This window comes from Podarcis erhardii, assembly GCF_964252035.2.
Source record: "Podarcis erhardii genome assembly, chromosome: 2".
Lineage (NCBI taxonomy): Eukaryota > Metazoa > Chordata > Lepidosauria > Squamata > Lacertidae > Podarcis > Podarcis erhardii.
Window position 1 is genome coordinate 76,428,737 of NC_138498.1, and position 26,544 is coordinate 76,455,280.

The 26,544-nt window shown below is 40.7% G+C and overlaps 3 protein-coding genes and 1 long non-coding RNA gene across 6 annotated transcripts in view; 3 read left to right on the top strand and 1 right to left on the bottom strand.

Moving 5' to 3' along the window:
* The window catches only part of NISCH (nischarin), a 36,857-nt gene extending 17,990 nt beyond the window's left edge, over positions 1 to 18,867 (top strand). The window contains exons 13-21 of the mRNA XM_081847305.1: positions 3,793 to 3,901; positions 6,461 to 6,579; positions 7,978 to 8,033; positions 8,518 to 9,831; positions 10,777 to 10,951; positions 11,867 to 12,020; positions 14,004 to 14,132; positions 14,670 to 14,831; positions 17,217 to 18,867. Coding sequence (XP_081703431.1) covers positions 3,793 to 3,901; positions 6,461 to 6,579; positions 7,978 to 8,033; positions 8,518 to 9,831; positions 10,777 to 10,951; positions 11,867 to 12,020; positions 14,004 to 14,132; positions 14,670 to 14,831; positions 17,217 to 17,845 — 2,847 coding nt within the window. The 3' untranslated portion in view covers positions 17,846 to 18,867. The remainder of the gene's footprint in view (positions 1 to 3,792; positions 3,902 to 6,460; positions 6,580 to 7,977; positions 8,034 to 8,517; positions 9,832 to 10,776; positions 10,952 to 11,866; positions 12,021 to 14,003; positions 14,133 to 14,669; positions 14,832 to 17,216) is intronic.
* Positions 681 to 2,039, bottom strand: LOC309333723 (putative CENPB DNA-binding domain-containing protein 1). Of its 2 annotated transcripts, XM_081847493.1 has the most exons (3): positions 1,876 to 2,039; positions 1,169 to 1,692; positions 681 to 1,123 (listed from the first exon to the last, which is right to left on the bottom strand). In XM_081847493.1, the coding sequence occupies exons 2-3, from the start codon at positions 1,673 to 1,675 to the stop codon at positions 824 to 826; spliced, it is 807 nt and encodes a 268-aa protein (XP_081703619.1). In that variant the 5' UTR covers positions 1,676 to 1,692; positions 1,876 to 2,039; the 3' UTR covers positions 681 to 823. The 2 variants fall into 2 exon arrangements, with proteins under 2 accessions (XP_081703619.1, XP_081703620.1); XM_081847494.1 differs by having other exon boundaries at positions 681 to 1,117; positions 1,193 to 2,039.
* Positions 6,589 to 7,364, top strand: LOC309333791. The gene is made up of 2 exons (XR_014152689.1): positions 6,589 to 7,048; positions 7,112 to 7,364. It is a non-coding gene; the product is annotated as an uncharacterized lncRNA (long non-coding RNA).
* Positions 18,868 to 22,337: 3,470 nt separating the features above from the next.
* Positions 22,338 to 26,544, top strand: part of STAB1 (stabilin 1) — a 93,090-nt gene continuing 88,883 nt past the window's right edge. Inside the window, exons 1-3 of one of the 2 annotated variants that reach the window (XM_081851618.1) lie at positions 22,338 to 22,885; positions 25,698 to 25,834; positions 26,157 to 26,272. In XM_081851618.1, the coding sequence (XP_081707744.1) occupies positions 22,805 to 22,885; positions 25,698 to 25,834; positions 26,157 to 26,272 (334 nt within the window). In that variant the 5' untranslated portion in view covers positions 22,338 to 22,804. The remainder of the gene's footprint in view (positions 22,886 to 25,697; positions 25,835 to 26,156; positions 26,273 to 26,544) is intronic. The other variant, XM_081851617.1, reaches the window with a different exon arrangement.

Consider the following 26,544-nt stretch of genomic DNA (forward strand, 5'->3'; position numbering starts at 1 on the left):
TGAATCATAGAACACAAGTTCTCTGGGAGCGTCACTTGCGCCTATTGGCTACCATGTTGCTTACATTGGTGTATAAAGCTTTGACTGGCTTGGGAGCGACACACATGAAGGAGTGCCCCTGTGATCTATACAGATGAAGGTGGTTAGGAAATGAAATACAAATAAAGAATAATAAAAATATTGAACAATGGGTATTAAACATATTTCAGTGGGATGTAAATCTCTAGGGATCTACATGTAAAGTACACAGGTTTTTTATTTATCTGCTTAGTGGTAAATATTATTTTAAACCCTAAGAAGTATTGATCCTCCATGTGCAGCAGGCTGTGGTCTTGGTTATATTATAAAACCCACATCAAACTACTCTCTACTGGGAAAAAATTGTGATATTGCAAGGTCGTCGTTGTCATTCTCTTCCCCCCTGCCTCCTGATTTTCCATGTCCCTCCACGCAACCACAACTGGTCTGCTTGTTTTGGCTGGGCTGTTGCTTATTAATATACAGTAACCATAAAACAACAATATAGAATACAGTGGTGCCCCGCAAGACGAAATTAATTCGTTCCGCAATTTTTGTCGTCTAGCGAATTTTTCGTCTTGCGAAGCACGAAATCCCATAGGAATGCATTGAAAATCAATTAATGCGTTCCTATGGTCAAAAAAAGTCCAAACAAAGCCAAATTTGGTACAACAACAGTTTATTAACTGCTCTTTAAAGTCACACATACTGTAAAGAGCAGTTCAAAAATTGAAGGGAAAATAAATTAACTTTATAAACATGACAGAAAAACATTTAAAAATCAACAAAGTGTACAGTACATTTTCTAAGACTCTGGGGGACCACTCGAAGAAGGCTCCTCTTCCACTCTTTGCTTCTTGGTCAAGAACCTGTCCATAGTCTGCTGCTTTATCCGCCTTTTCAGCAGCTCCCTGAAAGACGACATGACCCTCGTATCATAAAAGTTCCCAGCGTCATGTGCCACGTGCTTCTGATGGTGGTGTAGATCTGCAAAAGTCTGCACCTCCTTCCACTTCTGGCAAATGTCCCTCAGTCTTTCGGAGGACAGCCGTTCCTCAGTTGCTTCCTCCTCTTCCAGTGAGGCCTGCTCCTGCGCAGCCTCTGCCTGCAGAACGTAGCCCTCCGTCGTCACAACCTCCAGGAACTCTGCTGCAAAGTCTTCAGCCGCAGGAACATCAGAACTGGCAGCCTCTCCATGCCTGACCACACTGTGGATGCCAGATCTTGTCTTGAACCGGTCAAACCAACCTCTGCTAGCCTTGAAGACTTCTGGCTCGGCTGAGGTTCCTGGCTGTTCCCGGATGAGGTCAGCGTGCAAGGCCTTGGCCTTCTCACAAATGACGGCCTCAGACACTGTGTCCCCTGCACGCTGCTTCTCTTCTATCCAGATGAGCAGCAACTTCTCGACCTCCTCCAGGACAGCTGGGCGGTTCTTCACGATCCTGGTGACTCCCTTGGCTGCATCAGTCGCCAGGATCTTCTCCCTCATCTTCAGGATGGTCCCGATGGTCGATGGGTTCCTGCCGTACTCCCTGGCGATGTCCGTCACACGCATTCCGCCGTCGTGCTTCCAGATGATCTCCTTCTTCATTTCCAGCGTCACCTTCTCCTTCTTCCTCTCGCCGGCCACCGCAGCAGCAGTCTTCTTGGGTCCCATGGCAGCACAGCTCCTACCTTCGTAAACTCAGAAACAGAAAAAAAAATCAGTGATGTGCTTCAAACCCAAAAAATACAAAAGCAGCCAGCCACCCACCACACAGAAATTAAAACCCAGAACCAAGGCCTTGAATCCCAAGCACCCCAACCCCAAATCCAAAATCCAAAAACCCCCAAAAAAGTTTTAAAAGTTTAGCTTACCAAATGGATGAAAGAGAAGTTCTGGAAAAGCTTCAACAATCAACCACCGAAGTCCTCAGAAACCTCAAATGGCTGCAAAATAAGTTTAGGAAAAGCTTCAAAAATCACCAATGTCTTCAAAAACCTCAACTGCTCCCACAGACACGCACCAACCCACCCACAACACAGAAATTGCAAACCCCTCCCCAACTGCTCCCCCAGCACCTCCCCAACTGCTGCAAACCCCTCCCCAACTGCTTCCCCACTCAGACAAAAAAAAATTTCAAAAAATAACAACATGGCCAGCACTCAGAAATTCAAACTCAGAAAATTTTTCAAAAAAAAACACAACCTGGCCCAGTGGTCACAGAAAATCATAAAAATTCCCCAAAAAACCCCACATGGTCCCAGATTTCTGCAGAAACCTCCCCAACTGTTCCCCTAGCCAGCCAGCACTCAGAAATTCAAACTCAGAAAAAAAAAATGAAAATAAACAACCATGCCTAGTGGTCACAGAAAATCATAAAAATTCCCAAAAAAACCCCACATGGTCCCAGATTTCTGCAGAAACCTCCCCAACTGTTCCCCTAGCCAGCCAGCACTCAGAAATTCAAACTCAGAAAAATTTTCAAAAAAAATCAACCTGGCCCAGTGGTCACAGAAAATCATAAAAATTCCCAAAAAAGGCCCACAAGCCCCCAGATTATCGCAAACCCCTTCCCAACACCAAGTCCTTGAATCCCAAACACCCCAACCCAAAATCCAAAACCCCCCAAAAAAGTTTTAAAAGTTTAACTTACCAAATGGATGAAAGAGAAGTTCTGGAAAAGTTCTGGAAAAGTTTTGGAAAATCTTCAAAAGTGAGCAAAGTCTGAGAAAAGGCTACCAAACCACGTGCTAACAGTTGCTCCTCGAAGTCAAGTCGCAACTGCAGCTGCTCAAGCTAAGCACCCTTGGTTTTAACGGTTTTTACACAAAGGAAACAAAGTCGCGAGACGTTTTCGTTTTGCGAAGCAAGCCCATAGGGGAATTCGTCTTGCGAGGCAAATCGCGGGCAAAAAAACCTTTCGTCTAGCGAGTTTTTTGTCTTGCGAGGCATTCGTCTTGCGGGGCACTACTGTATACAAAATGAATCTGCAGGTACAACTATAAAATCATCCAGAACGTCACAGCTTCAGCAAGTTAGAATTCCTATGGATTGTACTGTTAGCACACATGGATACGTGTTTTTTTTGTTCCATGAGGTTGTCAAAATGTTTTGTGTTTTTTGGGAGTTGTGAAACTGCACATGCTTAGAGTATTGGTTGCTTCTTCTTCTTTTTTGCATATTTGTATCTTGCTTTTCATCCTGGCAACTCATGGTTGTGTACATTCCCCTCCCAACCCTTTCTATCTTTGCAATAGCCCTGCGAGATAGGATAGGCTAAGTTTATATATGTACACACATAAGCAGCAGTTATTTTCAGTAGGCTGCATTCATGTTGTGTGTATGCAGGGGGCCCAATCCACATCCAGTGTTCCATACACAGGGAATCTTGTTGGCATTCCTGAATTTCACTAGGTCTGCTTTGAGTATGAGTAACATTGGATTATTGCCCATAGGAAGAAACAGTTACTCATGGGTTTCTTCTCACTCTTGGGTTTTACTTTGGAGTTTCTTGGGAAAACAATCCTAACGTTTTCTTTCTGGTACTAAAGTTAATTGGTCCATTGAAAGGTGGATAATTTGCTTGTGTTCATTCACTTGACTTTTTAAAATATCTTAAGTGCTGTTAATGCAGTATTGCCAACATCCAGTATTATGGCGAAGAAGCTGTGTTTTAAAATTATCTAATTTATCAAAGCCCTACTGCTTGCTAACAAATCTGTCTTTGTTTTCATTCAAGATAGGGATGCTTTGTAGCCTTTGTTCCCAGCCCTTCATTTTTTCTTTCTCAGATCCCTGAAGATCCCAAGCTTTCTGCTGCCAGTTCAAAATCAAACTGTTCTTCTCTTTCTGTACATCCTCCCTCTCCTTCTCTGCCTCGTCCTGTCAGCTCCAGTCAAGGTAATCATGTATGTATCATGCTGCATGGCCAGGCCTTTTGGTTCTGCCTTTCTAGGCTGCATTGATATACATGAATTTCTTTACAGGGAAATGGGGTTTGGCAACATCAGTGGAAGCACAAAGGCAAATGATCAAATACCCATGGTTGGGAGGCAGTATTGCTTCTGAATACCAGTCACTGGAAACCACAGGGAGAAAAGTGCTCTTGTGCTCAAGTCATGCTTGCTGATTTCTCACAGACATCTGGGTGGTCACTGTGAGAACAGAATGCTGGACTAGATAGGCCATTGGCCTGATCCACCAGGCTCTTTTGTGTGTTCTCATCAGCCCATAACTCTCTACTGGTGGTGAAAGGGACGCAGGTGCCGCTGTGGTCTAAACCACTGAGCCTCTTGGGCTTGCTGATCGGAAGGTCGGCAGTTCAAATCCCTGTGATGGGCTGTGCTCCCATTGCTCTGTCCCAGCTCCTGCCAACCTAGAAGTTTGAAAGCATGCCAGTGCAAGTAAATAAATAGGTACCGCTGCAGCAGGAAGGTAAACGGTGTTTCCATGCGCTCTTGTTTCTGTCACAGTGTCCCGTTGTGCCAGAAGTGGTTTAGTCATGCTGGCCACATGACCCGGAAAGCTGTTTGTGGACAAACGCTGGCTCCCTCGGCCTGAAAAGCGAGATGAGCACCACAACCCCATAGTTGCCTTTGACTGGACTTAAATGTCCAGGCGTCCTTTACATTTACCTTACCTTTACCTTACTCGTGCTGAGAATACTACATAAGCAGTAAATGAGGCATATACTTCAATTTATTTATATAGGTTATTGCAAACAAATAAAATATAAAGTAGAAAACATTTTACCACATTTCTTCAAACACTAAGAAGATTGTGGTAGGAATCTGGAAATATCCAAATGTTGTATGTGCAAGTTGTTGCAATATCTTTCCTTGTTTTCTATCCTCTATCAGTACAAGACATTTCCTCCAAAATCATGTGCATTTGGGTTTTTTTTAATGTTGCTAGTTTTCACAGGTTCTTTTTCAAATATCAATGTAGCCAAAATTCAAAGTCATGGACATATATATATGGAATAGGTCATATCTCAGTGACCTGCCTCTGCTCTGCACACAGGAGGTCCCTCGCATCTCTAGCTGGAGCTGGGAGAGATCTCTTCGTGAAAACCGGAGGCCCTGTTTGTAACACTCTTTCTGGTTGAAACTTCCAAGGATGGACATGTGTTCTGCCATTTTATTTTCTGAAACAACTGCTGATGTTTTTGTGACACCATCTGTTTCCATAAAGTATTAATCATATCAAGTGTTACAGGAAAACTGCCTTTTTGCAGGAAATCCAAGATTTAAATATTTTTTACAGGAAACAGAAAAGCACAAATATTTCTTCAGCTTCCTTAACTACTGTCAGAATTCAGTAGATAGTTTTTTTTTTTCTTTCATAATGAACAGGTAGACTGTAGGGGTCTTCTGTTGAAGAAATTATCAATGTGTGATGTTACACATTCAAAATTTTAAGGGTTTTGAAAACCTAATTTTTTTGGTTGCAAATTAATAGGAAATACAAAAGAAATTCTGAAACTAAATTACATGACACTTCTAGACTGCCATCCTAAGCACATTTACTAGAGAAGCAGTCTTCAGCAGGACTTGCTTCTGAATAAACGTGCTTATGATTATTCTGTTAAGACAGGAGTAAGCTACCGCATTCCACTGTAATAATTTGTTCTCACTTCTGAGCAAACACAGAATTGGGCTATTAGCCTTACTTCATACCATAACCAAGGATCATTTCACATGAATGTATGGCCACGATTACTATAAAAACATTAACAGCTAAAAATATTTCCATTTGTCTTCTGATTTTAACAATTATTGTTCTCTTGAGTGCTTGAGGTTATATATAGAAGAGAACTGCAAAGAAATATATATAATACCCAGTACAGTTAGCCTTGTTCAGTACATGAATTCCTTCCCTGAGCGCACTCTCCACTCACAGTCCTCCTGGGAGTTCAGCTGGCCAGTCATGGGACAGTTGGGGGGTGATGGAAAGTTCCAAACATGGGCTCACATATGCAATAGGGAAAAGGATGAATGCAGTGGACAAATGGATGCCTCCCTAATTTTGATCTGAATGACCTAAAATTATTTAAATGACTTCAAATCTGAAACAATCTGAACTGCAGTCCAAGCCTTTCACACATTTCAGCAGCCCAGTTATTTCAGTGGAAGACTGCGGCTCCATTGAGATAATTTGCTATGCATAAATGCAGCCGCCTGGGTGGGAAGTAATAAGATTCCAAGCTTCTGATGAACCTGCGTATTCAGTAATTATTGTTAAATTATCAGTATGTCAAATAGGCATGTTAGTTGATGGATGTGCATTTCTCTTAAGTAATCTCAAGCACAGGATGACATTGTATAAATGTATGCTTGAAATACAATGCATTTTCTTTCTCAGAGCATGTGAAAGTTAATACGATTTAGTATATTTTAAATCACATTTACTTGTTTTTACATCAGTGGTGTTCAAGAACTGTTTTTTTATCTGTTCTAGAAATAACTTTTAGAAAAACAGTCCTAGCCAGCAGTTTCTCATCAAGTAGTTTGACTCCTACAAGCCATACAGTTACTCAAAGATGCTCTGAAACACCCGGCCTGGGAAGCAGAAATCAGGTAATGGCTCATTTTCTGAGATAGTTTTTGTCATAAACCAGCTAAGTCTGTAGCCCACTCAAAGCTGAATGCCATGTCTGAGAAAACTGGAATAAGATTTCAGCAAGATGGCTGACTGGAAACGTATTTCAAATAGCTGTCCATATGTTAGATAATCTTTCTGCTTTAGTGAATTTGTAATTGTGTGTGTGAGAGAGAGAGAGACAGAGACAGAGACACAGACAGACAGACAGACAGACAGACAGACAGATGCAAAAAATGACAGGAGGAAACAATACCATGGCTATTTTAAAAAAGCAAACAATTTTTCTTTTCCTGAGGTTTGCTTGTAAACTCCTGATACAAGGAAATCGGCTGTATTCACTGAATTATAAGCAATTCAGCAGGCATGTCTTCTACCTATAGCAAGGGTGGGGAACTATATCTGCTTGGTGGGCCAGAACCTATCTTCTCTCAACTTCCCTCATAGGCAAAGTTAAGTAGGTAGCCGATGCACCCAGTTGTCACTATCCTGGCATCACAATGACTGCAGGTTCCTATGTGGATGATCAGCTAATTATCAGGAATTGCAAAGAGCTACCTGTTGACTTGCTAAGTTGCACTGAAGAACAACAAAGCCTATATATGCCATTCTGCTTTAAAGGGGGAAAGCACCATTCAGAGCAATCACTAGCTACTCCAGATAGCCAAGTGATGCTTATTAAAGTCATTTTAAAGTTAAACAGGTTATCTAGGGTTGCCATATTTCAAGAAGTGAAAATCCGGAAACAAACAAATTAACATTTTTTTAAAAAAAATAATAATGCCAAAGAATGTCCATTTTGGGTGACAACACAAAAAAACCATTGAAATCCCAGTAATGTCTGGGATAATCAGAACGTATGGCAACCATATTATAGCCCACAGTTCAGCTAGTTATTGAGCCATATTAACCTTTTGAACTATGTTAAGGTTGTTATGTGACTAGGCCCACATTTTACTAGATTATCGTGTCTCCTTTTGTATCTTTGTTTCTTCACTTTAATATTTTTTCCTGCTCTTAAAGCAATCAACGATTCAGGCTTACAATCTTAAAAACACAAAAAGAAAAGTGATTGGAAGGGAGGAGCAAAGAGACCCCACTTCTTAGTTACAAAGTTCTTGTAAGTGTTCTTTCCAGCAAGCAATGGCAAAGCAAGCTCCCTGCAGCTGCATGCCATGCATGGGGACCGTCTGATCTCCCTCTTGTCCATTACTCTCTACTTGGGAGTCAGTAGGAGCAGCCTCCCAGCGGCCCTTAGTCCCCTGGCCGATGGCAAATGCAAGAATGTACTGCCCTTCAGTTGTGCAGTACCAGAGGCAAACGTGACAGAGGCATCAGAGTGTGACTTATTTATTCTGACTCCCTTCTCTTTCAAGGTACCTGCTTCTCAGTTGGACTCTTCCAGCAAATATGAAAATGCCCATCACATGTGGTGAGAGTGATGTTTCATTTTGATTTCCACTTCTACCTGTTGAACATTTACGTGCATTCAAAACTTGTAGCTGCTAGAGATCACTATAAAGAGGGGAGAAATAAAGTTGTGAAGACTTAAGGGGGTTCATCTGCCTGGGAGCTCCCTGTACTTCCTGTTTAAAGCAGAAGTGTGAAACAGGAAGTACAGGAAGCAGCTCCACAAAATGCAGATGGGGCAAGTTGAGGTCAGGGTGGACACTGTACACACTCAAAATGGTTTGTAAGGACCAGCTGAATGAATGCATACCTGTGCTTATGTTCAGCAACCGTCTACTTTTATCTCAAATGCCATTGCCTCATTACATATAATAATAATTAACAACAATAATACATATACTTGTATTTTAAATATTTTAGTAATGAAAAGACACCAGAGTGAGACTTGGAAATAGGATGATTATTTTTGAACTTGGATTAATATCGTTTTCTATTTTTTAATAAAGCTTGGGCCATTCAAAAGAAGAACCTGATGCCTTGCCCGACTCTCTTAATACTGTCATCCTGCCTTTCACCTGTATGTCGTACACTGCCACAAATCAGGATTTTGTGCAACATCTCTCTGCTTTGATAGCAGATGCTGTGGAAAGTGCACCCTCTTTCTCAGTGGAAACTCAAAATACAGGGAACCTTTTGAGTGATTCCAGAGTTGCAGATACTGAAGATGGCTATTTTGAAATGGGGCTTCATGAAGGGGACAATGTATTTGAGTTCATCCCTACATCAGATATTGTGCAAATAGCTTCTGACAGCACAAAAACGGAGCCGGATGACATACTCAAAGTTCTCTGGAGCTTTTGTATTCAGGTTCATAAAGGACTCAAGCAGTTTGCTTCCTGTTTGGTTTTGACCAATAGTGTGGTAGCTGTATTTGAAATCCCTCAAGATCCCAAAGGAAACTGCCAGAATATTCTTTCTGCCTTGAAATTAGCACTGTGCTTTCCATATTCTGACCTTACAGAATTTGGCTTTTTAATACCAGAAATATGTTTGACACTCAAGGTAAATAATGGTGATACCTGCTTGTTTGTTGTTTCGGACTCTCAGAATCTGCAAGATTTCTATTCCTGTTTACATATGTCTCGCTCTCAGAGCTGTATGCCTGCTTTAACAAGTTCTGTACTGTACTGTGGCAAAGCAAGTTTGCAAGAATTTGTCTACCAGCTTATGGGATTTTATCACATTTCATCTGAAAACACAGAGATAAAGGGATGTTTCCCTGCCTACCTTTTCTGCCGTAATAAAGCTGATGCTCAGAAAGTCTTGTGTCAGCTAGAATCTGCCAGTGATGGCAAAACTTCCTCTAAACACGTCGGTTGTTCTGCACTTTATTCAACATTTCATAAATCTGCTGAAGAGGGCCACTGCATGTTCCATCCCTGTTGGATATTTCTAACACCCCAACACCTACACATCGTTCAAGTTGACTTTAATGTACTGCCAGGTAAATACATAGACTCTGAGAACGCAAGGAGCATATTCAAGCTGAGCAGGATTCCACTAGCTTCTGTTCTCTTGCACCCTGTCAGCCATTCTATTCAGCAAGAAGGTTCGTTTTCAGATGGCCATGTGCTTGAATTGCTCGTTGGCTACAGATTTGTCACAGCTGTATTTGTCCTACCTCATGAAAAATTCCGTTTTCTAAGAATCTACGGTCTTCTGAGAACACTTTTACAAGACATCAAAACTATAATTATTTTCAAAGCAGAATCTGAAAGAAACCCTCTCTGGGACTCCAAGAGACATGGCCAAACTGCAAGGTGAGGATAACTGTTTATACTAGCCATCTCCAAAAATTTAGCCATATATTGCAGTATGGGAAGATGGGAACAAACCTGTAGGCCCCAGCTTTCTGGCATATTTTTGTTTTTCAGCTGCATGCCAGGGTTTGGACTTCTGCTGCTCTTCTACTCGTGCAGGTTCTCTGTGTGATTTAGACTCCTGGAAGATGAAGCTTCTAAATCACACAGGGAGCCTACTCTGGTGTGGCAGGCTCCCCAGTTCAGAACTTAGCCCTCAAATGCAGAGCTAATTGACAGAAATGTGATGGAGAGGACTGGGCCAACAAGTTGGTCACCTTCCTCCCTGTTGTGTCATTGTAATCACGTGCTGAAAAAGAGCTAGTGAGAACTTCTTGTCCGTGAAGAAGGCTTGCAGTGAAGTGAGCAACGAGTATTCTATAAATTGCCAGTTTGATGACCTCTGTCTCTTGCGGTTTACAAAATGCTGCACAATATTACAGAGGAGGTGTACATCTTGGGAAGAGTTCCAATAAGTAAAACAGTTAAGATGTGTAAGGGTGTTAAAACTGCACAATTAATGTATGGTCATTCGTATAAAAGTGCAGGAGGCAAAGGGATGGGTTTAAGGGTAAGCTTGTGATTTGTTTAGTCTTTAAGCAACTGCATCACACTGTTGGCTCCTGTTCAGCTATGATCAGCTAAGACACCTAGGATGCTTTAACATAAACTTTTCAGCTTGGATTAAGGGTCATGATCCTGAGATCTTGATAGGAAGTATTTTAAGCAGAGGCGGGACAATCATCTTTCAATGAGTCTGTAGTTGCATCCTGCACTAAGCAGGAAATTGGACTAGTTGACCACCAAGGTTCCTTTCAAATCTGAGTCTGTAAGTTTGAATGAAATTGTGTTTCATTCATTTGGGTTTGCCTCTGACAGTGTATATTCATCTCTCTTTGTTCCCAGCTTATTCAAGCCACATTTGCCATTCTCATCTCTGTATCCATCTGAATTTCTGGTGCAGAAAATTACTGAAGAGAACCAAATACCTGTGCACCTTCCAGTCTCTTCATCTCTTCAGTATGTGGCTGGGCTAAAGGGAAAATCCATTATGGAATTTTTCCACAGCAGCATTGCTGAGGTATTGTACAATACACAGGGAAGGGACATTCCTGATGGTAGAGGTTCCAGAAGTCTAGCCATAATATTCTGCTGCAAAAAAGCTAAATTGTCCTCTAGCACCTTGAAAACTAACTGGTTTATGGTGGCATGAATTTTCATGCGCAATATATGTTCAGGATACATTTTGTCTTACATAATAGTTTTTTCTGTGGAGGGAGAAAATGATAATAGAAATAGTGCTGATGACTTCTGATTTTACTATCATTAATATTATAAGGTCATATGGCAATAGATTGGATTTTTTATCGCTCTAAAATCAAATAGACCAGGCAACAGCAAGGACAATAAATTTATCATATTTACAAGTTGCATTTTAAAGAACTAACTCCCACAACTCTCAACAGTTGTGAATATTCTGTTGTTGTTGTTGTTGTTGTTGATGATGATGATTATTTGACCATTTGGGTTCACTCATTACAGCAGCATCAAAATTGTTATTCCGCTTCCACCAATAGTGAGAGCTAAACTTTGTTACAGTATATGTATTAACTAATGGGCACCTCAGTTACTTTAAAAGTCTGAAAATGGGAACACTCTTGGGTCCAGTGGTGGTAACTCTGGATGTTAAAGAGTATTTCATAATACTGATGGATGCAAACCAAAGCCACAAACAATAGGAAAATGTGGATCCACAGGAATTCTTGCTCCACATGTTTAATCAGTCCTCAGTTTGTTATATCACTAGGGAAGATTTCCAGTGGCAAACAGGCATCCCAACTCTACGATTGTATGAATTTCTTCCCGAACTGAAGCTATACTCTCCAGCAATTGAATATGAAGTGGGTTAGAAAGGACTCGCATTTTATAACTATTGATGAAGAAACTGCATTCAGACACTTAAAATAGTTGATTAATTGCCTTGTCAATATTTTAGGTGGAAAACGAAGAGCTGAGGCATCTCATGTGGTCATCTGTTCTGTTTTATAAAGCTCCTGATATGGAAGCGACAGCTTGTGTTCTGCTCTCAACTAAAGCTATTTACTTCTTGTTAGATGATTCCGTGAGTCATTCTAACGAACGCCACTTCGGTAAGGCAGAATATATAATCCCTGGCTTCTAATAATGTTCTCAAGGACAAGTGATTTTAGATTGGAGCCACTTCCATATTCTTGACGTTCATTGTTTGATGAACCATTTTGACTAATGAATTAGAATGGGTGGTATCCTTTGGAAGGATCCCCGCTCCCCCAGAAAAAGCTCTGTGTGTGCCATGATTTTCCACGAGTGCAGAAAAATGGCATTGGGGTTAGAAGATACAAAAAGGAGATTCATTACCTTTTTTGAATGTTGAATAATTATTTAAGGCCACTCTTGGAACAGAACTGCATGCCATGAGGCAAGGAGGTTTGGGAACACTGTGTTTTTCTTGTAACGCTAATGCAGGGGGGATAAAGAGGCATTTGCAAAAGAGAACTGGCAGGTGGAAATACATTTCTTAAGTTTGCTGAGCTGTGAATTCTCCCCATAACCCTTCCCACAAGACTGTATTCAGCTCTCTCCCCACCACCACCACCACCAGCTAGCTGCAAGGGCAAAATAGAATTGGGGAGTGGTCTGCAGGGGAGAGCAGGGAGTGCATCAGTGGCTGCTGCTTGTTTATTTTCCTTTACAAATGCTATTACAGTGGTACCTCGGTTAAGTACTTAATTCGTTCTGGAGGTCCGTTCTTAACCTGAAACTGTTCTTACGCTGAAGCACCACTTTAGCTAATGGGGCCTCCTGCTGCCGCTGCTGCGCGATTTCTGTTCTCATCCTGAAGCAAAGTTCTTAACCCGAGGTACTATTTCTGGGTTAGCGGAGTCTGTAACCTGAAGAGTATGTAACCTGAAGCGTAAGTAACCCGAGGTACCACTGTACTTAGTATGGTTAGGGTTGCTTCTTATGCATCACCAAGAAACAGCAAATGTTTCAACAAAAAAAGGGACCAACACAGAGCACAGATTTGCATAAAAGTTGCATATATACTAATTTAGAAATAATTACAATACTTTATAGAATTGCATCTTACTGTATTGGGATCGACTTTGATCAGGTGACCTGTGTGATTGCTCATTTGACTGTCTGGGGACTAACTGTTGATGGTCAACTTCAAGGTCTCTTTAAACTGGACTTGTGCTGGACAGCCCTTTGAACAGAGGATGCCTTTGCATAAAGGCCTGTCCACTGTAAAATAGGGTACATGCGGACTGCTGGGTCCACATTTCATCTCCATGGTGAGCTTATTAGGTGGTTTTGAGCGAGCAACTTGTTTCTCGGCCTCAGTCTAGGCCCTTTGTCTGCATCTGCATCATCATCACCACCACCACCAGTAGTAGTTCTATTATTGTTTTTTATTACCTGCCCTTAACCAGCAGAGGATGGGTTGCAACAATTTAAAATTCAGTATTAAAAACAGTTAAAACAAATTGCAGTCGCAGGAACAGGGTGGATCCTGAAAACATGTATTTCAGGTGTCAAAGGCCGGAGTAAAGAAATGTATCTTCAGCATTTGCTGAAAGCTGTACAGTATACGTGCCAGATGCACCTCTGTGGGAAGCAAATCCCACAATTTAGGGGCTGCCACAAAGAATGCTCTCCCCCAGGACACCTCCCCCAACTGGGTTAGCAGAGTCTGTAACCTGAAGCGTATGTAACCCGAGGTACCACTGTACTCCAATAATAATAATAATAATAATAATAATAAATTTTATTTATATCCCGCCCTCCCCAGCCGAAGCCAGGCTCAGGGCAGCTAACAACAATAAAATAGTACAAAAGTACAGCACAAACAACACTCTAAAATCATTCATTATAAAATTAATTCAATTACCTCAGCAAACATGGGTAGGGAACCCATTTTTGCTAGGGCAATACAAAGTTCCACCTTTAGTAGGGGGTTATTTCTATTTTTTGTAAAAAAAAAAAGTTGCACTGACTAGTGAACCTTCCCTTCTGATCTTAAAATGATCTTCACATTTCTTCTCATATAATTACCAAATTTCTTAAATACTATCCAATAATCAATTTAACAGATTTTTGGAGCAATGGACAATTGGACTATGAATTCAGTTCTTTCCATCTCTCTTACTGCTTGGTCCTAAAATTAAATGATCTCCACTCAGTGAACATTGGACTTTTTGATCAGTATTTTCGACTTGCTGGTAAGTAAATTTATTTTCCATTTCCCTTTCTCTTTCCTCCTTCTGTTCCCCTCCCACCAGGGGGGAGTTCCTGAAAAGTATCAGTGCACTGATAGTGCCTGTAAGTCCAGTTTATCATAACCATTTAGTATTGCATACTGTAGTTCCAGTTTATCATAACCATTTGGTCTTATATACTCAGTTAATGAGATTTATCTATAGCATGCCTGGCATTAGTTTAGCATTGGCACAGCTAAAGTTCTGCACATTTTCAAACACTGGCGCATTTTACTGAAAATGTCTAGTTTTAGTAGAGACATCTTGCCGGTAAAAGTGTGATTTTCAAAGAATTGTTGCTGTATTGCCTGTACAGTGGGGCAGTGCTCATCAGAGGTTTGGTATTGAATGTTTAGGAAGGAAACAGACAAACCCTGCTAATAAAAACCTAAGATTTGGCCCAGTGGACATATAGCCTCTGTTAAACAGAAAGAAACCTGCACAAAATGTTGCAAAATTGTAATAGGACTTGAAGCACATTTGATTCTGTCTTGTTTTCAGGGCGTTCAGCTGAACATATATTAACTTGTCTAACCAGAGACAGTTATAGCACTCATGCTTTTATTCAACACCTTATGGCAGTGCTCTCACTACTGGCAAGGACACCATCCCCAGAGCCAGTGGACAAAGATTTCTACTCTGAATTTGGAAAGAAAAATACAGGTAATTTTTTTTTTGGAAACGTTTTACTTAATAGGACCTATAAATATATTTCGCCATACTGTTCTAGAGTATGCAATATACATTAGATGTGTTAAGATCCTTCCTTTTAAGGAAAATGCAGTGTGTTTAGCACATTATTTGGCCAATAATGGAACTTGTAATTTGAGACCAAGGAGGAGACAACTCTTTATCAGTAAATTTCATAGATCTTTGTAAAAAAACATATGTAAAAGGAGGCAACACCTGCAGCTTTTGTTAGAATTGTAGACTCAGGCTTCAATCCATGCACAGTTACTAGGGAGTAAGTCCCTTTGAACTCAGTGGTGCTGGCTTCCAAGTATACACATATGGGCTGTAGACCTGAATATGAAGTGTGGCAAATGTGGAACAATTCCCACAGACAGACCCATTCTAAGCTTTCAGTCTTCTGTGAAGCCATTACATTTGGTAGCTAGTGTATTCTGACATGTCTAGGCAGGTTCACTTCAGGCCCGCTTTTCCTTACCTAGGGAGGTCTGGCATCTTGTACTTTCCCAAGTTCTTGCATGCAGTTGTACCCTTCCTTTTCCTGAGAGTAGCCTGAGTGCAGTGGACTTGGAGAAGAAAGAGCTGCTGGATGCTCCTCAGTAAGTCTGGGGTGACTTCAGATGGACACAAATTGTTTAGCCAGGGGATTGAACACTTGGCATGCCTACGTAGCAGTAGCTTTGACAAAGCTTTCCTTCTTTTCGCAATACAGTTTTAATTGGTCCCTAATTTGACTTGGGAATCCAGACAATTGCAGCATGAAAATCTGAATTTTGAAAATCCAGTGTGAATAGTATTCAAACTATTTAGATCTTCACTGTAAAATCCAGTTCAGAACTCAACCTCCTGCCACATATTAAGCCATTTGTCCTGTTGGTGACATCATCCCTGTCTTATAGTAAATCAGAATTCAGCTGGTAATCTTTTGGGCAATGCAGTCAGTGACGCTGAACTCATTACGGAAGTGCAGCCTAAAAGATGTATTCATTAAGCACTGATTATCGATCTTTTCCTTTACCTGAATGAAAATAGAGTTAAAATACCTGAATGTATTAATGTTAAACTACAAAAGGGTATTCCACCCATCATGTACATAAAATTACCTCTAATGTGAGTCACTGAGAGAATGGGGGGGGGGGTGTAGCAAAATTTAAGCTCATGGTGAAGAACATTTCTAAAAATCCTGTTCTAAGGATTTAGGGAAATAAATTGTGATTGGGTAGAGTCTGGAGGGTTAGAAAAGGGAAGATGCAAAAGCAGATGGAAATGAATAGCCTTAATTGTCTGAGTTTTCTTTTTCTTTTTGCTGATCTAAACACTGAACCCATTTAGATTTTCCTCTTTCTCCGTCCCTGCCATGCAAAAAGCCCAACTTATTACATATACAAAATTAGCAGGATGGAAGGATTCCAGCCTTCTGACGCAGTGCTTTTCTATGTGCAAGAAGCTTTCCCCCACCTGCTGGCTCAAGTAGTAGAATCCTGTGACTCCTGCACCATGTGATTTCTTTGCATGTATAGAAAGGGTATGAATAGTGTTTCTGGCAATGCTAAACAAGTATAGAACTTAACTGAAAAGCACAAAAAATACTGGGGTAGAGGGGAGCATATGGGATTATGCTGACAACTGCATTTTTAGCACTCTTCTGCACCCCCTCGTGAGTAAATTCCAAGAATGAAAGAGGAAGTTGAAAAGTTAGGCCAACAAAAATGTTTACCATCAGCAGTTAACTTCTTTCTGAAAGTGTTTTATACAATTTATTGATACTTAGCATGAGCTTAGTTTGTCTGACTAGGCCTGGGAAAATTGTAATTCAGATCCCCACTCAGCCATGAAGCTCACACTGGGTGGCCTTGGACCAGTTGCTACCTTTCAGTCTGACCTCACAGACTTGCTGTGAGGATACAGTTAGCAAGGGAATAACCATGTATACTACCCTAAGCACCCTGGAGAAAGGGGCAGGGACTAAACTGCAATCTTAAAAGTGATGTAATTTAGTATGTTCAAAGTGCTTCCCATACATTATTTCAATGATGCTTAAAATAGTACTGGCCTGCTTGATGTGATTACCATCATATTACATGTGGGGGACTGAGACTGAGAGGGAATGACTTGCCTAAGATATCTAATGAATGCATGGCAGAGGTGAGATTTGAATCAGTGACTTCTAGTTCACTGGTGCCTATTTTAATATTTGCCAGAGTATCCACTTATCACTCCAAGTTTCAGTTTGAAAGCCTGTTGTTAACATTACAGATAAAAACATTCTGTGTGAATTTTAGCCTAACTTTTTAGTTGCTTCCTTGGTAGAATTATTTTAATAAGTGCAGACTATAAATTGTGTATTTCTGCTTACAGGGAAAATGGAGAATTATGAACTGATTCATTCTAGTAGAGTGAAGTTCATATATCCCAATGAAGAAGAAATTGGGGACCTTGCCTTTCTAGTAGCAGAGAAGATGAACTGTGTGATTAACTTCCAGTCTCTGAATATACTTCTCTATGTGCTAGCATTTCAAGTGAATGCTACAGAAGGGACTGCTCAATCCAACAGCTCACTTCAACCTAAAACGCTGATCTTAACCAGCTCGGATATGTTTCTTTTCAATGAGGATTACATCAGTTATCCACTTCCTGAATTTGCTAAAGAACCGCCAAAGAAAGACAAGTATCAACTTGCAGATGGAAGAAGGATCCGTGATTTAGACAGAGTGCTCATGGGATATCAGACGTATCCGCAGGCGCTCACGTTTGTTTTTGATGACATTCAGAATCAAGATCTCATGCAGAACCTGACCCTTGATCACTTTGACAATGTTCTCAGTTTTCCTAAAGGGCAGGTCACCCAGGAAGGCAGCAGCAGTCGAGAGGTCCTGTGGTGTGTCTTCATCCCAAGTCCAGAAAGCCGCGAGAAACTAATATCTCTCCTTGCTAGGCAGTGGGAGATCTTATGTGGTCGAGAGCTACCTTTGGAGCTCACTGGGTAGTTTTGTTTTTTTCAAATATTTTAGTTACTGCAGAGCTGAGAGAGATCAGGCCGAAGACTATGACTTAAAGCACAGCATTGATTGAATTAAGCAGGGATTGGCACTCTCTTCACAGCAACATGATATTACATTGAAGTTTCCTGTGTGTTGCTGTTATAGTTCCTTGTGCAGTGAAGAGGTTTTAATAGTACAACCAATCTGCTAAAACATTAAAACTGGAATTTTCTAAACTATATTTTTATGTAACAGTACACATTCAGATTCCTTATTAAGCATCCCAGGCAACTGTATGGAACAAAAGGAGTCAATACTTGGCATACTTTCATTAGGACTGTTATGTTTCCACTGTGGTTTTTGTACATATATATCAGTCTTGCTATTCTATACAAGATATGTAAATAATGGTAACTAAAAATGCTTGAGCTATGTCAAAGTGCAATGTTCTTTGTTCAAGATGTATTTTATTGCCTATGCTGCTAACAATTATTTAATAATCCTTATAATTTTTACATTTCATTCTTTTATGATGTGTCAAATTTAATTTTGTTTGCTAATCATGAACATGATGAAAGAATTCACCTGTAACTGAAAGTTACTGTTACATCCGATGGACACTTTTGAACAATTGAGAAAAGTTATCAATTTCAGTTCACTAATGCAGACAAAGGTTGGCCAGGATTGACAATAATTGCCCTGTTGCCAACAAATCAAAGGATACTTGTAGTTCAGAGCACTGTGTTTGTCTGTTGCCAAGTTTCTCAATACAAATAAACCAAAATTTGTGTTTCTGACTTTCCATGATTTTGCTCACAGTGCAGGTCAGTTGTGCATTTGTCTTTCTAATAAGCCTTTAGCCCTGTGTAGGAAGCCTCAAAGGAAAAGGAAAATTTCTGAAGAGACCATCATATCAAATAATCCAAGTCATGGGCAGTTCCTTCCAGGGGAAGCTTTCATAAAAGGGACTGAGCCTATATGATTATTTTGTCTATCTGGCATACACAATAAAAACCCATTGCAAAATGCTTGGACTTTGCCAATTTGCATTCTTTCAAGTTCAGAATGATTCCTTTGGTATCCACTTTTCTCATGCATAATCTGGCAGATATACTAATTATGCCAAACATTAATAGGAGCATATTTCATAATGGGAAATAAAAGAAGGGAAATGTTCCCTCGAGTGAAATTATAGTTCTGTATACAGTGGTACCTCGGGTTAAGAACTTAATTTGTTCTGGAGGTTCGTTCTTTACCTGAAACTGTTCTTAACCTGAGGCATCACTTTAGCTAATGAGGCCTCGCGCTGCTGCCACACGATTTCTGTTCTCATCCTGAACCCGAGGTACCTTAACCTGAGGTACTATTTCTGGGTTAGCGGAGTCTGTAACCTGAAGTGTCTGTAACCTGAAGCATCTGTAACCCGAGGTACCACTGTAGTTGAAATGGGCAACATTAGGGACAACTAACTGCTTAAGTGTTCATTAAACTCTCTTTTTATTTTGTGTGGAGAGGAATGTAGAACTTTTCCAAAAGTAGATCTTGAAATAATGCTTACAAAAAGAATAGTTGATACCCAGTTGTAGCGACCTTGCACAACGACCATTCCACTGCCATCATTCTTAGGATAGTGCAACAGCTAAATACAAGTGTCTTGCAATTCTGAAAGGTTGTGCAACACATGGCACAACTGCTGTTATGATTATACTCTGATAATTAAGCTTGCACACTACCACTTGTGCAATGTCAGTTCTCTAAAAGTTCTTGTGCTAACATTATTTTGGATCTCCCATAATATATTTAAATAGAATTTGGGAGTGGGGGGAACTCTTCCACTCTAGATAGCAGGAAACTGGCCAATTGTTTCTAGCACACTTGAATTCTAGGGGATGCAAGTTATCAGAGAATTGCTTCTTTTATATACCGTAATCACAAATCTCCAGATGAGGTTAGCAGCTCTTCGGCCCACAGAGAATAGTAGGATATCCACGACAGAATTCAACATCTTTAGTTCCACAAGTGCAGCCTTTGGGTGGCCCTGAATGAGTTTACTGGAACTCGGGAACAATGGAGTACAGGGTATCGGTGAATACTGTCCATGTTATGCCAAGCCCTGAATGAGTTTACTGGAACTCGGGAACAATGGAGTACAGGGTATTAGTGAATACTGTCCATGTTATGCCAAGCTACTTGCCAGTACTGTATAGTGTTAGTACTTTCAGTGCTTTTCAACTACTTGAAAGGATCACTTCTCCCTACAACACTTGGTAATAGGTTAAAAGAATGGAGAGCTGGACTTCTCTCTCAAGCACAAATCATACCCTTTTAGAGGTTTGCTGTCCTAGATGAGTTCTGACTCTACTGGCTCAAGAGTTCAAAGTCACATGCAGTCGTTCACACAATGACCTTCCTCACAAGGTTCTAATGAAGCTGAGCTATAATTTTGTTGGTTTATTCTTAATTATATCTTTTTCTCTCCCTGCCTCAGATAACTTATGCAATCAGACTATTATGAACTGAATAGAAATGTTTCCTCAAATTTAAAATACGAGATTTTAACAATCTTTCTCAGCTGACCTTAGGAATTTGTAGACCTCAGAAAACCCACACAGGATAATGTACGTTTTGTGGTATACCTTAAGTCTTGGCAGTCTTTAATTTTTGTCAAGACTACATAAACACAAGGTTTCAATTGCAGGAAACAGCCAAAGCTAATTGAAGATTGCAAATGCTTCACAAAATAATGGTTTTCTAGCCCAGCGCTTTCTCCAAGTACTTGAAAAATGAAAGTGCTTTTGTGTATGAAGGAGGGAGAGGACCAAGATCCAACAACTACACACAGAGAGAGAGGGGGGGATAAACAGTGCCTGAAGCCAGAGCTTTGTTTCTGTTTCTACACCACCGCTGCTGAAGAGACAAGCCACTAACATTGAACCAGCGGCTTGTCTTGGGCTGTGGAAATACTGTGGTGGTGGAAGTATCAAACAACATTCCAGCTATGTGTGCAAAGTTGACTCCTCTGTTGCGTTTCCTGCATATCTCAATCCATTCCTGTCGACCCCCTGCTCTGCTGTGCAAAGAATGACAAGATACTGCCATTTGTCATAAATATTAAAGCACATCTTAGACCAAGGTGGCAACAATGAGACCTGGGTTCATAGAATTTATACAGCCCGTAAATAGTACACTTTGTTGTTACTGTAAAATATATAATGCCACTCCTGTACTGTTTCCACCATTGCAAGATGAAAGAAGTGCCTGCACTATACACTTTTGTGGATATACAGTAGGCAGTTTAGGTCTGTTAATTATTTAAATTCAGGGATCACACCAGAAGATTCACTACAACAAATATGGCTTTATCAGTTGACGTACTGCCCTATGCAAGTTTTTGTATATGTGAAGCTGGGGTGGGAATGTGTGATCCAGATGTTATCTCCTTCCTTCCATCAGCCCCATCCAGCATGGTCAGGGATGATGAAAGTTGTGGAGGGCCATAGGTTCCCCATCCATGCTGTTGAATTGTATTAAGTATTAAATAGGCTGTTGAAGTGAATATACTAACGTATAAAATGAAGGCTGAAATCTAAAGCAGTGGCAAGGAACTTGTGACCTCTCAGATGTTGGTTTTCCAATTCTGGTCATCTCTGACCATTGACCATGCTGGTTGGGGTTAATGGGAGTTGGACTCCATTATCTGGAGGGCCACAGGTATACAACTAATGATCTAACACTAATGGTCCCAGAGCATGATTGAAATGTACATGATGATGCTTGGAAACTAGTCCAAGTCTGGTCAGTGCCCAAATGGTAGATCTTTTGAGAACTCTAGGCATGTACCATACCTAGAGATCCATGCTGGACAAAAGGTGGGGAACCAATTAAATACATTTTAAAAACCTATTTGCTTTTCTTTTGTAGACTCCAAGTATTCCATAAACTACTTCTAAAAGTCATTCACAGAGGAACTACTGTTCAGTTAACACATCTGTACCCCCCTTGGGTGTTCAGAACTAGCTGTGAGGCTTTTTGGACCCTGGTCATTATGTTCATGAGGTGTACATTCTAACTGTATAATTTAAGAACATAATCCAGCCATTTTGCTTTGTAATTGTTCTCCCCAATGTTATAATTGTGATGGGATAGGAATATTCTATGTCGAAATCAACTAAAAAGAGGTTCTGATATATTAGGGAAGTTGAATGTGGGGGGAGCCTGTATGTGTGGTGTCTTTGGCAGCAAGGTCCATTTCAAAACTGGCCCAAGACAACATATATTTTATTACTCCATATATTTGAGGAAAACACTATAGGGATTAATCTAGCTGTCACTAACATGTCTTAGAAATAGTTTCCCTTTAAAGTGCCTCAACTATCTTAATAAGATTTTTGTGAAGATGATCCCAGACATTTTTAAAATACCCCCCCCCCAATATTTCTCAAATATGGCATGTAGTTTCTTTATTTTTTGAACAGTAGAAGCCTATTCAATGGCAGTAAAAACACAAAAACCCTGAAACAATTTGATCATACTATATTAATTTCCCATCTGAATCAAGATCCAATCTAGTTCAGCCTTCAGCTTTACTTCACAAGAATATGATTAGCATACTCCTTTCCATACCGCTGAAAACGAAGGATTTCCTTCCTTCTGTTTTGAACTGATATGTGAGAGGAAATCCATAGACGTTTCTGTTTTGAGCAAACTTTTTCCCCCTCAGGATCATTTTTGTACCTCTGCTTTCTCCCCACTTTAAAATATCTGCTGACTGACAATTCATGCTCAGTCAAAGCAATGCTGCTTTTGTATACTTTGGAATAAGAGACTTGCAGCATGCAAATCTTTTTCTCTGTTTACGTTTAACTTCTGGTTTTCTTGGATCTGATTCTTAGTAGGCGGTGTTATCTTGAAGAAACAGCATCTTCCACATCTCCCTTTAAGCACTGGGGTCTTTTCAATCAAGGCATGGCCATGAAAACTTCTGGCTTCTTCTTTTTATTCTATGCAGCTTGCTTGATTTCTACAGCTGAAGAGAAAAGCCAGCAGGTAAGTTTGCTGCTGCAGCAGCCTTGGGTATTAGAAGGTGCTATTATATAGGCACTTACTTGGAAGCAAGCGCCGTTGAACTCCCTGGGATCAGCCTGCAGTGAAATAGACAACAGCATGCCTAGTATATTGCTGTGAAGTTTTATATTTGAAACCACTAAATCACCTCTGTAATAAGGCTTTGTGGCTGTGGCCGATTACTCAGTTTAAAAAGTGCTAGGCCGAAGTTAAGTTGGCTCTTAAAATAAGTTGGTTATTTTTAATTTGTATTAATCACAGCAACAGATAGAAACAGTCTTCTCTGCGACAGTGCTTGCTTTCTCACACAGGTGAGAATGCCTCTTCTAAGACGGTAAATGCTTTCCTTAAAAACTATATTAAATTTGCATGTACACTTCTGACTATGTAATTTATTACTGTACAATGTGACAGATGGTAGATTAAGATTTATTCAACTTGGTGTCAACTGCTTGAGTGTTTGTGTGTGTCTGCATTCTTGTGTATGAAAAAATAGTTTGATAAGTAGGGTTAGAGCCAGACTAGCCATGAGCACGGTTAAGTTGATGGGATGCTCCCAGGGATGGAAGGGAGGAGAAGGCAATTTTTGCAGATTGCTCCCCATGCCTACCTGCAGCCTCCTAAAAGCTGCTCTAGGTGGTTGGGGAGCTCTCTGGAACCATATGGGAGATGGCATGAATGGGAATTTGCAAGGGGAATTGATGGAAACGGTCTACACAAATGCATCTCGTCTTCTAGCAGGACCCTGTTAGGTTGGAGTCCCTTCCACAAACACAAGGAGCCTATTGATTCATAGAAGGGACTTCTGGATGCAATTGAGGGGCACATAGATATGAGAGACATATTTAGGAAGGCATTTGCCTCAGCACCGACAGTGGAGAGAAAACTAAATTCAGTACATAGAACAAGAAGAATCAGAATTGATAATGATTTGGTCTTTTCTGTAAGTAGGAAAAACTAATCAAGGACCTTTGCATGCTTATCTGTACGCAGAATAGACTTTAGCTTGTCCATTGTGAAGTGAAATCCTCATAAACTTCCATTTATTTTTTTCATTTTTTTCATATTTCACTTCTGGAAATTGATTTTATACATGCAACTCAAAATAAATCATAGCTCGTTCAAAAAATAAAAAAGAATCACCGCATTAGGTGGCTGATAATTATAGCAAATCAATAGCTCCATCCTCTCTATATCCCTGAACAATAATCACCCCAAGAACTGAATCTGCTGTGCTACGGATCAGCAAACAATGAGAGAAAGAGAAGGCCAGCCATTTCCAGTGAATCAAAAGAAGCGGCTTCCCCGTGTACACTAAAATTGATTTCAATCTGTGGGATTTTGTAAATAACAATATTCAGTCCTGAGACTTCTCTCGCAGTCTGAATATTGGGTTTTAAGTTCCTGAGGGGTAGATAGGCACGTCATTGACTTTTGGTGAATATTGTGAAGAGGTATTGCAGTCCGTTTATATCAGCCAATGCTGAGGTATTACCTGAAGTTACGAATCAATGACACATCGTGTACAGTATTTCTGAAGTAGGCTACTGCCAGAATCAGAAAACTTAATAAGGTGAACAGTTTAGTCTCCCTGGCTGGTATGTGTATTTTGCTTAGGTGTACATACTTCCTTTGATTTCACTGGAATTGTACACTTGCACATATCTGCAGTGTATTGTACAAAAAAAAGAATATGAAGGTTTGCCTGGACTTTGCACTTGTTGAAAAGTGAGGTATAATATTCTGGCTGGTCACTGTAGGAAACAGATGGCTGAGCTAGATAGAAAACTGAACTGCTTGGTTGTAACAAGTAAGATGGTTTGCATGTGCTTAAAGGATTACGTTCCTTAGCACAGTTACATTTTGTCACGAAGGAGAGCCCCTGGGAATAAGCTATATGGGCAAACATGTATGAGAGACCCCTGGGATGTTTTTCTTAAAAGAAGTACAGCCATGGGAGTGGGTAATCTGGACAGGAAAAACTGCTGGCACAGGTGGGTGGGTGTCTGAAAGTTTTATGCAAGAGGTAACCTGAATTTTAAATGCCACTTTGGGTGGGGGGGGGGTAATTGAAATTGGAGAAACATCAGGCAGGGAAAAGGATAAATACCATCGTTCCATCTTCAGCAGATTTCTCTACTCCAAATACCCCCACCCCAAAGTGTTTTAATTGCGCTGGAGCTCTGCTGCCTGCTCTTGGACAGCTTATAGTTAGCATTCCCAGCTGCAGTATCTGTCGGTGCAAACTGTACATGCCACTCCAAAGTAGGCCCCACTGAGATTAATGGAACTACTGACACAAAAGTGATAACTCTATAGGTTTGCAGGCTGAATGAAAGCACCTGCATGTGGATAATCGGGGGGCCCCTGCTATTGTCAGTGGACTTTTAATGATCTCAGGACAGAGATATAGTAGCCGCTGCCTGATCCCATTAACAAGCAAGCACCATATAAAGTATCACAGTGCAGGGACAAGCAGTCTGTGTGTTCCACCACATTTTATTTTCTGTGAAATGTTGCAGAGATAGGTAAGTGTGCCTGCATCTGTCTAACTGCTTCTGTTCACGTGTGCAAAAAAAGGGAGGGAATTGTGTCTCATAAATGGTTCATTTGCATAGATTTTGTATGGCTCAATTAGCGTTGATCCCACAAGTCTATCAATTGGCTCTTTTTCTAGACTGGGGATGAGAAATCTGAAAGACAGTGCTTGAAAATCGGTTTCATTTAATGGCTACCATATTGCAGTGCTGTTACGCACTTAAGAATAATGGTGAATGCTCTTCCCACTTTCCAGTTAAAGTCTAAGCGATGTGACCAGAAGTTTACATATACACGCGATACAGCTTGTACCTCTTGTACCGTGGTTTCCAGGCTGCCATGCCCAAAAAGGTGGTCAAAAATACTTGGAAAGGAAGGGCAGAAGAACTGCAGGTGAGGCCTTTGCTGCTTCTTTCTTTCTTTCTTATTTATTTTATTTTCAGGGTAAAATGATGTCGAACCATTGCTTGCTGTTCCCCTGAAGCTTTCTGCTCACTGACACTGAAAGAGCCAATCCACAACATTTTTTTCAAGCTCTAGTATGACAAAGAAGCATAATGCAGGGTTGGGCTATATGCAAATAGGAAGGGGAGATTTGATGCTGACTGTCTGGGTTCATCAGGGGGAGGGGACAAATTTAGATGCTGCTCCAGTGGTGTTTTTGAGTGCACCCCTTGTTTTCTCCTCTCCCAGACTGCTGTCGTTGCTCTTTCAGGTATACACTCAAGCTAGGCGAGACTACTCTTTTACTCCCTGGTTGTGCTCAAATATGTAAGCAGGAATTTGAGGAGAAACGCTGCTGTCCTGGTTTTTGGGGTCCTGCTTGCTACGGTAAGGCTTTAAATTAAGTGCATTAGATTCCAAACAGTCAGGGATCCTGGAGCTTAAACCATGGTTAGGGCAGGCACGTGGCTCTGTATGCTCAAGCTTTGCAGCCCTCTTGAAACATGGAAGGGAACAGGAGTGTAAAATACTGGCCCCTGTGGGTAGACTGAAAACTCTGGATTGGTCCAACCTACTATAAAAACTGGGAGCCAGGCAGACAGACAGACCTTCTGCTCTGCCAGGTTGGCAGAACAGAGCAGGGCGGGCTACACTTCAGG

What these genes read in the sequence shown, in the direction of transcription:
- LOC309333723 (XM_081847493.1), bottom strand. Translation starts at nt 1,675, where the DNA reads ATGGGACCCAAGAAGACTGCTGCTGCGGTGGCCGGCGAGAGGAAGAAG. An exon ending in CTGCGGCTGAAGACTTTGCA is followed by an intron (nt 1,124 to 1,168) that starts GCAGAGTTCCTG and finishes TACGTTCTGCAG; the next exon opens with GCAGAGGCTGCGCAGGAGCA.